Source organism: Carettochelys insculpta, chromosome 6, assembly GCF_033958435.1.
Source record: "Carettochelys insculpta isolate YL-2023 chromosome 6, ASM3395843v1, whole genome shotgun sequence".
Lineage (NCBI taxonomy): Eukaryota > Metazoa > Chordata > Testudines > Carettochelyidae > Carettochelys > Carettochelys insculpta.
In genome coordinates, this window is record NC_134142.1 from 78,591,287 (window position 1) to 78,603,851 (window position 12,565).

At 41.8% G+C, this 12,565-nt stretch overlaps 1 protein-coding gene across 2 annotated transcripts in view; it reads right to left on the bottom strand.

The window, feature by feature from the left end:
* Nucleotides 1-12,565, bottom strand: part of IPO7 (importin 7) — a 99,541-nt gene that overhangs the window by 28,829 nt on the left and 58,147 nt on the right. For both annotated transcript variants that reach the window (XM_074997426.1, XM_074997427.1), the window contains exons 15-20: nucleotides 12,177-12,337; nucleotides 11,110-11,238; nucleotides 5,431-5,497; nucleotides 5,226-5,351; nucleotides 4,836-4,933; nucleotides 1,219-1,314 (exon numbers count right to left, since the gene is read on the bottom strand). In XM_074997426.1, coding sequence (XP_074853527.1) covers nucleotides 1,219-1,314; nucleotides 4,836-4,933; nucleotides 5,226-5,351; nucleotides 5,431-5,497; nucleotides 11,110-11,238; nucleotides 12,177-12,337 — 677 coding nt within the window. The remainder of the gene's footprint in view (nucleotides 1-1,218; nucleotides 1,315-4,835; nucleotides 4,934-5,225; nucleotides 5,352-5,430; nucleotides 5,498-11,109; nucleotides 11,239-12,176; nucleotides 12,338-12,565) is intronic.

The following is a 12,565-nucleotide window of genomic DNA, read 5'->3' on the forward strand; positions in this document are numbered from 1 at the left end:
AAAAAAGCAGTCTGGTACACAAAATATTCCTGTGTTTATACATACAGATGAAGTAAAACAAAAATTAGCTCAAAGATATCAACACTTCAGTGTTAAACTGGTGGCAGAACTGAAGCCAACACCAATACAAGAAATCATTAACAGTGAGTAAACCTAAATATATTACTTGGATTTGTAATGTTACCAATGATAGCCATACTAAATGTTAAGTATATGTTTAATTCCCCAATAAGTCCATAATCTTGTTATTTAAAAAAGCAGTGTCAATAAAATATAACCATTAGTAACTCTAGAAAATACATTTATTTTAGGTCACTTCCCATGAAAAAAGCACAGCTTTGACTTTTCACTGTGGTAATCTACATTAATACTGGAGAAAAACACTCAGCTGTGTCTACACTACCTCCCTACTTGGAAGGGAGTATGGAAAGTAGGGATTATCAATGAAGGACTGCGCTGCATATGCGGCACTTCATTAAGCTAATTCTGCCCCCTCGTGGCAACTTCAAAGTTGCCGTGGGGGGAATTAGCTTAATGAGGTGCTGCATTTGCAGCACAACACTTCATTAATAATCTCCCAACACCCTACTTACCATGCTCCCTTCAAAGTAGGGAGGTAGTGTATACACAGCCTACAGGACGTAAATCAAGGTATCCAGCAGAAGTAGGAGAGTAGTTTCCTTGCTTACTTAACAGAGGGATAGCATTATTATCTCAACACAGGTTAAGTTTACCTTCAGACAAGCGTTTGCTCCAGAATCTCCAGGAACAATCTCCACAAATATTACAATGCTCTTGTACCTCTATTTCCAAGCACCCATATCATATTTGTCAGCACAAGTGGGGATTCTATGGATGTCAGCCTCCTTCCTCATTCTGGGCTGCCAAGTGGCCCATTAAATCTTTCCCTTTCATATGCAGTGCTATAGTTTAGACAGAATTTAATCCAACAGCTAAAAGACATACTGTGCACTTAAACTATACTCCCTGGTGTATTAGATTATCAAATACATTCTTCCTCTAGAGGCAGAGCATGAAAAACGCATTTTTTAGCTCTAACAGTGCTGATATATACTGCCCAATATTACTCAGCATTGCAGTAGGATCTCTCAGCAGATATTGTTACACTAAAACTTGATGGATTTCATAACATGAATATCACCTCTTATTTTAATATGCACATCAGTGATTTTAAGATAGCAAACAGATGCTACTAACCTGATCAATGCCTCGCCCTTTGCACTGTAAAATGATAACTTCTAACAGCTTTGCTGCATGACATTCTGAATCTTCTCCTGCAACTCCTGTAAGCACCTTAAAAATAACAGACCACTGTTGGTTCTATGCTTATGGGTAAAATGTTTTCTACATTGTTTTTCTCTGAGAAGCTTAATACAGAACTTGATTGTAGTTTAAATAGTATAAAAAGTCTAGTGCCATTTCTAGCTTTCCCCAATGAAGAGAAACAGAATAAACTACAACAAAAGTTTCAAGATCATAACTGAAGATAAGCAAGTAGAGCAAAAAAGTGGTTGCAACTAACCATTGTTACTTTTCTGCAAAAATATGAATCTTAGTTTGGATATAAGTTTATAGGAGTACTTCCCATTTTTCAAACACTGATTGCAACAAACGATTTACTGAATAGTTATCTGAATAATTCACACAGGCCGTGGCTATACCAACCCCCTCCTTCCGGAAGGGGCATGGTAATGAGCCACTTCGTCAGATGCTAAAGAGGCACTGTCATGAATATGCAGCACTTAGCATAATGGCAGCCACATACATTTCGAAAGTGCTGCTTTTGACATGCACGCCACCTGTGTAGATAGGGGCTTTTTGAAAGGACCCCTTACACTTTGAACCCCGCTTCTTCACAAAACAAAATGGGAAGAAGGGGTTTTCAAAATCAGGGAGTCCTTTCAAAAGGCCCCCGTCTACATGGGGGCAAGCGTTTTGAAAGTGGCACTTTCAAAATGCATGCAGCCGCCATTATACTAATAAAATGTTGCATATTCATGACAGCACCTCTTTAGCGTCTGATGAAGTGGATCATTACCACGTCTCTTCCGAAAGGAGGGGGATAGTGTAGCCACAGCCACAGAGTTTTATAAGTCTTCTTTACTCTCATCCAGGGACCAGAAAATATTATACAATATAGGACTAACAGAAAATATCAAGTAGTAAAAACCAACACACAATTATAATGAAGTCTGTTTGTAAAACCCTCTCAAAAGACAAAAAAAATCAACCTCTTTGCAGCTAATTCACAACAGGGCTACAACTCTTCACATGTTAGAGTCACAACAAAATTCAAAACATTTTCAATCATAGAATCAACCAAAGGAAAGAAATGCGAGCACTTCAATCGAAAGAGCAAAGCTCGGTGTTTAGTTCAGACAACGAATCTTATGTACACAAAGTCCTGAAGAGAAAACACTATTTCAGAAGGCTTTCATTTTCCAAGGCTAATTAGAGCTTAAATTCCAAGAACACTCTATATATACGCCTTATATCGTACTCCTGAGGGAATTCTGCCTGACTGCATGTGCAGAATAGATATTAAATTGTCAAATGCAGATACAGATACAAAGGGAAAACACATAAGTAATCATGCAAACCTCACTAGCAATTTTTCAGGTCAGTAGAACAGATAGAGAGATAAAACTGTGGGCAGGGGGGAAACAGGGAGGGAAAAAAGGGGATGATTGGGGAAGACCCAGTTGACGGCTCCTATCATGTCCCTGCTGGGCTGGGGTGGATGGGACTTCAGCATTTGCGACTGTGTCAGACCCATTTTCATGCAAATCCACTACTTGTAGGAAACTCTGCAACCCCCACCTCCATCCTGCCAACACCCATATATGTAGTTTCATCATTCCTCAGCTGCACGAAGAGGGGGTTCCTCAGGTCCCAGGCATCTAGACCGCTTCTTACCTTCACATGCACTGCCCTGCATAGTCCCATTACCACTGCACTCAGAACATCCCCCAACAAGCCCCTACACATTCAGATCCCCTACACCACCCCCAGGATGGCCCAATGAGTCACTTGCATCCAGACTGTCCTTTGCAGAGACTTCAAGGCACAAGTACATTCTCCCCCGCTACCCCGCCAAAAAAGGCAAGCTCCTTCACACTTGGATCCTGCCTTCTTTTTTTGGGGGGTAAGTGGAGGGCGCAAAACCTGATCCTTGTAGCATCTCAGGATTAAGCGCAGCTTCACTGCTGAAGAGTAATCTCCCACATCTACGCAGCCAGTGGCCTGCGTGCCCCAGTGCCAGACTGGAGCCTCTACATTTGACAAAAAATTTGCAGAATTCTGAAATATTGCGCACGTTTGTTTGTTTTGGGGGGGGGGGGGGCCCTGAGGGGAGGGAGAGACAAATACTGATTAAAATGCCCACCATTTGGCATCTACAATCCTGACATATGCAAAGGACGGAAGACTGCTGAGGCACAATGTAGTCCAGTGCAAAAGACAGTCAACCAAGAGTTAAGAGGACTCTGTTCTATCCCCAGCTTTACCACAAATCTGCAGTATAGCCCAGGGTAAATGATTTCTTCTGTGCCTTCTTCCCTTCCTGCATTCTTTTATCATGTCTATTTAGATTTAAAAACAATGAGAAATCCTATGGCACCTTATAGATTAACAGATATTTTTCAGCATAAGCTTTTGTGGGCAAAGACCTGCTTCATCAGATGCCACAGGCCTTCTCATTTTTGTGGATACAGACTAACACACCTAACCCTCTGGATATTTAGATTTAAGCTTTTTGGGGCACTATCCCCTGTTATGTTTGAGTATCTCAAATGGGGGGTGTCTAGACACTATTGTAGTACAAATGCAATAGTAAGACTGACTTCAGACACCGCCTGTGCATACTTTTAATTTTCTTATGGCATGCACAATTTCTTTTCAGCCCCTTACATTAACTAAACTCCTGAGACAGTGACTAGGTAACTTCCTTTTTAAGCTATTATTCCTTACCCAGTCACAGCAAATACCAAACATCTTCATATATCAGAAAGGTACAAACTAAAAGTCTCCAGTTTGTGAGTTGATTGTAAACGAAAGTACCTTTTACATAGTAACAGAGAGAGGGAGCCGTGCTAGTCTACATACTATCGCAACATAAAGCAGTCAAGTAGCACTTTAAAGATTAGCAAAATAATTTATTAGGTGAGCGTTCATGCTCCTCTACTAACATCATATATGCCACCATGTGCCAACAACGCCCAGATGCTTTGTATATTAGACAGACTTCTAACTCCCTTAGACAAAGGGTTAATGGGCACAAAACAGACATCAAAACACTCCAGATCCACAAACCAATTACTCAACATTTTAATGGAATGGGCCATTCTGTTAATGACTTAAGAGAATGCGTGTTACTGAAAAACATTTTTCGCGCCCCGCTATTCAAAGGGAAACAGCCGAGCTGTCTTTTATATGTCAAATTCGGCACATTAATACATGGTTTGAACCTGTATGGGAATTTTGAGTCACTATAGGGGCTCTTCTGCATACCTGGCTTAATCTAATTCTTGGCCTTCCCCCTCCATTCTCTGATTTGCTCACCTTGATCATTTTTTTCTGATTTGTCCTCCTTGGTTACTGTTTTTGATTCTCTCTGCTTAAACATTGAGTCTGTTCTGGTCTGGCTATGGTCTGAAGAAGTGGGTCTGTCCCACGAAAGCTCACCTATAAATTATTTTGCTAGTCTTTACAGTGCTACTTGGCTGCTTTTTGTTTTGACACCTTTTTACAGTTTTTTTTGCTGTTTGGAACACAAACCAGTCAGTCAAAATTCTAGACAGAAGGAGTCTACCTACCTTTTTGCACATACTGTAGATCATTTCAAGATATTTTGTATCAGACAGAAGCGTGTCTGTATCAACAGTTACATAATTGTGCAAGAGAGGCATCATATCTATTAAACAAGAATAATCAGTTAGCCATTCTGGGCAATATTTACAATGCTAGAGTTAATATACGCTATATAGGTTTCAGGCTTATTGCAAGATAGTTAAACAGTGTTGGACGCTAAGGATGTCATCTGACAAACTTGGCTTTATAAATATTTTTTGGTCAAAAATAACATAGCAAATACAGCTCTCTTTCAAACACTGGTCAACTGCACTCTAGATTTATTTCATTCATTTACACCTAAAAATGTGTCAAGATCACTAATCTTAAGCCATATTTTTATTAGGATTTTTTACCTGTGAAGTAATCAAAGCCATCCTGCTGAAAAACTTCAAAAACAAGAGGCAAAAGCTGCCACATCTGTGCAGAGACTTGTTGACATGTCAGACTGTGAGCCAAGGAAAAGATCTCCTCATAAAATTCTAAAATGGAGGTAAGCACTTAATTAAAATTTAATGCTAATGAGACTTAAATAATTCACACAAACAAGGAGACACATACCTAAAACATGCTGCTGTAAAACTGTTCCAATGACTTGTAAACAGATCCCTTCTAGCTGTTGGGTAATCTGAAAGAGAAAATTTAAATATATGTTTCAAGCACATGTAAAAATAGATTTAAAATACATTTTAAAATAAAATTTTTTAAAACACCTTTACTAAAGTCGTCTTCTTTTAATGAACAGTACAAAATTAGTTATATTTTGAACCTGATGTATTATAATGGCACTATTAGAATGAACAATCCATCAGGTTTTCTTTAATGCAGACTTGTTCACAGAACACCACTCCTGAGTATAACTTGCAGGAATCTCATTTAGGGACATCTTTGCTTATACTTACCGTTAGACCCTTGTTTTAATTTTGCTTTCTAAGTAACAATTTTAGTCTCCATAAAAATATAATAAATGAATGCAGGTATCATAAGAGTACCAGAATATCCCTTAGTTTGTTATATGGCAAAATCATGCAGGGTACAGCTACACTGCAATTAAGACACCTGTGACTGGGCTGTGCCAGCTGACTTGGACAAAGGGGTTTTTTAATTGCAATGGAAATATTCAAGCTCAGGCCACCACCTGAATGCTGAGACCCTCTCAAAGATCCAGGTTCTGACCTGAGCATGAATGTCTATAGCACAATTAAACAGCCCCTTAGCCTGAATCCAAGTCATTTGGCATGGACCAGCTGTGAGTGCTACTAAAAGTCTCTCTATACTGTTTCAGGGAGGAGCAAACTTTTTACATCTGGCCCTGTAATTAGCACTCCCCCGCCCCCCACAACCTGTGGGAGGACCACAGGAAAGGACACCAGGGCACGGGGGGGAAGCACTCTCAGGAAGGAGGTGCTAGGCGGTTCCGGCAGTGCCCTGAAGGGGGAGAGTGCTTAGGGGCTCAGCTGCATCACCACCTCCACCTCCTAAGCATAGCCCTTGCTGTGCTTCTGGCCATGGAACTTAGCACTGCTTAGAGCAGGGAGGTGAAGACCCTGGGCTGCGCTGCAATGACAAACAGTGGTGGGGCACCATGCTGAAGGTGGCCCTGCACCCCCATGGGCAGCATTCACTCCACACCAGCATCTCAGGGGACTCCCAAAAGGCAGCATGACATGAGCTGAAGGGACTAATGCGGCCACCTTACCAAGCCAGGAACTTGCCGACTACTCTCACCGCTTGGCTCAGGGCCTCTGAACATTCTGACTGGCCCAGTGGTGGCAGCCGCGGGAAAGCAAGCAGAGGGCTGGGGAGGAAGTACAAGCCGGAGGGGAGAAGGAGAGAGAAAAGGGAGGAGCAGCAGCCAATTGCCCAGCACCCCCATACAAAATGCCCCCCCTCGACTTTGCACACCCCTCCTCTGTAGGTTTTCTTAACCAAGATCACTGGTACTTTAAGAAAATATTTATTCAAGAGTAAGAATAGGTACTATGGAGCTAAAGCACACATCAGAAATCAGTAGCTGCAGCAGCATAACACACAAAAATGCAGCTTCAACAATCTTTCCTGGGATATTTTACAACTCCAACTAAGGCAGTATCTAAACCACAGAGCCTATTGCTCGCATAATCCTGCCAGCTGAGCTGCAGGGTACCTCCATTCTAGGTACACCAGAGTGAAACAGATACAGTTGCACTGAAGAAGTGGTATCCTCAGGGTAGGCCTACACTTAATAGGTTGCAGGAGCATAGCTGGAGCACTTCAGTGCACCTCTTGATGCTCACAAGGCTTCTCCCATCAGCGTAAGTAATCCACCTCCTCTACAGGCAGTAACTAGGTCAGCACTGACTAACTTCTACAGAGCAAAGCCCTGATTTACTGGTGTAATAGGGAAGGGGTATCTGTTAAACCTGGCAGTCAGTTAAATATGAGAGTTTACAAAGGGCCTCCCCAAACCCCTCATCCCACCAAATAAATGCTGGCAACTCAGAGACACTGGGCCCCATTGCCAGAGTTGCCACATGCTCCTCCCACCTGGGGTGCTGGGGAGACAACGCATAAGCAAGTGCTGTCTGCCAGCATGTGTGTCCTACCCCTGGTGAGAAGAGTGTGTGGTGGATCCAGCAGCATCCCAGCTGTGGTGGAGGCTCCAACTGCAGTGAAGGCGACTCTGTTGAGTCGCCTTACATACTTTTTTTTTTTTGGGTGGCGGGTTTGACAGAATTGTTCCCAAGTCTGCTAAATCAGGGTCCATAAAAATAGAGGGTTTTCTGTAATTTTGAGGTGGGAAGGATAGCTCAGTTGTTACAGCACTGGACTTTTAAACCTAGGGTTACGAGTTCAATACTTTCAAGTAATGGGGGTTAGGTTGTTATAACTAAGTCTTGACATAGTGAGGTTTTCCCACACCCCTGACTGACATACCTATGCAAGTGTAAGTTTTAAATGCCAGCCATGCCAAAAAAGACAGAAGAAAAATTCCATCAATGAGTTTGGCTTTATGCAATTTCTGCAAAACTTTTGTACAAGAGAGAGCTAACTGATACAACATTAGCGAATGGACTCAATATTGTAAGTGGATTACTGATGCAACTGTTCTCCTCTAACAGCAGACTGCACCAAGTCAAATATATCACAGGCTATGTATGTCTACACCATGAAATAAAAATTGATTTTAATAAATTCCACTTTTTAACCTCGATTGCTCAGGAAAGTTGACTTAATGTTTCTCCATGTTGACTTACCACATCTCTGTTGCCTTATCCAAGTCTGACTGTGTGAGCAATGCATAGTGGGTACCTCTCTCAGTGCCTTTGCCCTGTTGCATCCTGGGGGTTTTGCACCATTGGGTTGGGGGAAAAACAAAAGTGCCACAGCTGTTTGGTGGTCTCATGCAAAAAACAAAAACAGCAGACTGCACCATTTTCTCTGGCACAGCCCTAGCATGGATCCTCAAATGCTTCAAGCTGTTACATAGTGCGTTATGGCCACTTCCCAGATCACCATGGAGTATTTGTTTCCAGACAGGCAGTGGGCTGAGATTGTGGTTGTGGGGGAAGAGGGTGGAGATGAAACTGAACTATAGAACAGGCACTAAGAAATAGTGGCTGCCCTAGATACAGTGCTTACAGTGCAGCAGTGTTTTGGGACTTGTGAAACCAGTACACATTGCTGGGACCACATCGCTTTGGAGGTCTGGGACAACCAGCAGTGGGGTGCAGAACTTACACATGTGCAAGTCCACCTTCATGGAACTTTGTGATTTGCTATCCCACACCCTGAAGCACAAGAACGAGACCTGCTCTAACTGTTCCCAGGAGAGTGGCAATGTCTCTATGGAAGTTCGCACCAACCGACACTTACTGGCCAGTGGCAAATCACCTGGGATGTGCAGAGCTGCAGTGGGTGCCACGGTGATGCCAGCAGTCAATGCAATCTGTCACCATCTCATGCAGAAGACCGGGACCAAGAGCAACGTCCAGCACAAAGTGGACAGGTTTGCTGCATTAAGGTTTCCTAACTGCAGTGGGGCAACAGATGGCACGCACATCCCAATTGTGGCCTTGGAATACATAAACCACAAGGGATACTTTTCAATGGCGTTGCAGCCTGTGGTGGATCACAGAAGTTGTTTCACAAACATCAATGTGGGATGGTAAGGAAAGGTTCACTATATGAGCATCTTCAGAAATTCTGCATCTGTACAGAAAGCTCCTGGATAGAAATTTTGTTCCCAGAGGAGAAAAATCAAGATTGGTGACATAGAAAGGCCCACAGTAATACTGTGTGATCCTGCTTACCCTTTGCTCCCTTGCCTTATGAAGCCATACACAGGTACCCTGTACCACAGCAAGGAGTACCTCAAACTACAGACAAAGCAAATACAGAATACAGGTGGAATGTGCCTTTGGGTATTTAAAAGCCAGATTCAGGTGTCTTTTGACCCATTTGGACCTTTCCACAACAACAGTCCCTACTGTGTTTGCAGTGTGCTGTATTTTCCTTAACATTTGTGAATCCAGGGGGAGCATTTCACAACAGCCTGGAGTGCAGAGGCAGATGCCATGAGCAGGGGCCATGGCAATCAGTGAGGCTTTGAGAAATAGCTTTATGAATGATCGGGCAAGCCATATGATTCTGCTGTGTTTGGCTCTTGTGATATTACCCCCATGCTTCAGAATGATCTGTGCACCCCACCACATGTGAACCAATCATACTTTGGTTTTCACAAAATGAACGCTTTAATATGGGGGAGTAGGGAGAAGAGGTTTCACGTGCAGGAAAAAGAAGGGATGTAAAGGGAGGCTTATTTTCACAAAAATGTTTGTATTTTGGGGCCGGGGGGGCGGGGGGAGAGGTGAGGCTAAGGTGTTTTTGGCAGGGGTGCACACGAGTGAAATAAGCCAGGTCCAGCAACTGGCTTCACCACGCCCCAGGGCTGCCCCTCTGATGACCACCAGCCCAAGATCCTGGACTCTGGTCAGTCCCTCTGGGGTCCCACTGGCATCATCAGCTTTGGCAACCCCCACCCAGGTCCCTCTGCCATGAGTCCTCTTTGAACCCTGGGAAGGCAGCAGCTCTGAACAAATGACTGGGCAGCCTTGTGATTCTGCTGAATTTAGCTGTTGTGATACCACCATCTCCCCACAATGATTTGCGTACCCTACCACACATGTGAACCAGACTGTGGTTGTCATAAAAAGAATAATTTTATTTGGTAGCGAGAAGGTTAAGCTGCAGGGCAACGAAGGGATGTCAACGGTGGTGGAATAACCTTTTGCAGTGGGAAGAGGTCATGGGGGTGGGGCAAGAGACTGTCCACATTTTGCTTGCAGACTCTCGGGCTGCCTGCCACTGACTTCTCTCCCCAAACATGATCTCATTATGGGACCATGATGGAGCTCTCTTGCATCCCTGAGAACTCACATCAGAAGACTGACTACTCCCGATGGCAAGATGTCTAGAAAATGTCTATAGATGCTATGGAGATAGATGTGATGTGATAGCTAGAATGAAATTCAAGATTCCAGGTGCCCACTTAAATTTCCCTGGCTTCCTGGTGCCAAATTAAAATTTCTGGGCTTTCTGTTACCTAATTCCTGTGCACCTGGTGAGCAGCAGAGATGGAAGCAGCCAGAGTGGACAACCGTGGGGCATTGTAGGATACATGCAGGACACTTCTGGAGGCCAATAAAGTCAATTTAAATAAGTGCTTTGCACACTAGCATTAATCTGACCTTTTAAATTTGAACTTAGTGCTATACTCACTCGCATGATTGGTATAATAATATTGACCTTAGCAGTCTCTAAAAATCAACATAACGGCATTCAGTGAAGACAGTGATACTGTAAAATTGAGCTGACTGCCTTAAAATCAACTTTATCATGTAGGGTACACACCCTCAGGACAGCTGAAAAGACTACATTTGCTACAGACCACCTAAGCAAAAGACATCACTCAATTTTAGTGGTTACTGCCTCCATCTGCTGGTACAAAAGAATTATATCCAAATATCTGTAGTACTACAAAAATCTGTAAAGTGTCCAAGATCTAAAACAGCAAACGGCTATGCTTCAAGGCTGTATACTACAGTTATAAAGTAACTGTGTGTGCAGGTGTACATAAGAATAACACAGCTTTCAAAAGATTTAACACATTGGTAGAAAGTGTACTGTTGGATTTTCAGTCGGTGTACAATAACTGTTCAGCATCTTAAGAGACTGATTTGGGGAAAAAAATTTCCTTACCTCTTTGTGATCTTCAACTACACTGAGGAGTGTATCAATGGTATTCAAGATTCCCATTGCTGTCACTGCTTTGTCATCACTGCCTTCTTCATCGGGTCCAGTCTGAATAACCTGGTTAAATGTCATTGCCTGTACAGTAACAGTAAAACCCAGGTAGGTGTCACTTAGGTAATTAAAGAGGGTATGCTTGAGGACAGACTACAGTACAAGTTTGAGATGTTGCACCTGAACTTATGAGATAGTGGGTGTTAACAAAAAAACAAAAAAAAAAAACCGATAAAGATTAATGGTAATTATTTGGACCATCCCTCAACATGATGATTTTTTGTTTTTCCAAATTTCCTTTCCGCAAAATTCCAAATTTCTTAATTCTGAAATTAATCTGAATAAACAGACTATGAGTAAAGTAGACTTGCAAACTGTATGCACAGGAATATTGTTTACAATATAGACAAGAAGGAACAGTTCATAAAAACAGACTGATTCTAAAACAGAACAAAGTTAGCATTTTGTACTGCACAGCTAGAGCAGATTATTGTAGATTTACTCTAATTTAGAGGAAATAAAGTTCATTATACACCATTCAATCTAAACATTAAGGGTCTGATTTTGACATCAGCATCAACGTGGCCTCTGTGCTTACAAAACTAACTACAACTTTTAACATCTGGATGTCTCAAGATCACACCAGGTATTTTCAGATGCAACTAACTTCGGCTGAAACATCAAACAACTGACACCTACAACTTACTACCAAAAACTGCTCCTTAGTTTGTTTTACTAACTTTAGTAATGAAGTCAATAAGACTTTGACACTAACCTGACTCTGAAGTGAGCTGTGAAATGTATTTGTTGGTAGGGTTATCATGGCCAAAATCAGAATTACTATTTTGCTATGGAACAAATCTGCTTATTGTACAAAGAATAAAGCAACTTCTGAACACCTGATGCAAAACATATTCATTAATTTGTTTAAATGGACACATCTAAAAGCAGATGCCAAATGACAAAACATCTAGAATCTAAGGAACAAAATCACTTATTTTTTTTTTTTTAAACAGACTTACCAAATGCTGGGTCATTTCTACAGCAATGGGAGTAACCTCTTCACTATATTCACAGATCATTTTCTGAATCACATTGGTAAGATCATCATTTTCAGTCTCTCTTATAATATGAAGCAGAGCTTGCATTACAGGTCTAATGAATGGTGTAATATATTCTTTAGCTGCAAAGTAAGTTCACGTAAAACACCAATTATACTGATTCTTATATTCTTGTAATAAAAATCACTGTACTAGTCTAAGAAAAGCAGAAATACACACTTTAATACAATGGAAGTATTTGCATACTCTTCATACAACTAAAGCTAAAGAAAGATAGAAAGGGTCTCAACAGAACACTAGAATATTAAAAGTTCTATAAAACATGTAAAACTTCACATTAAATAAAACGT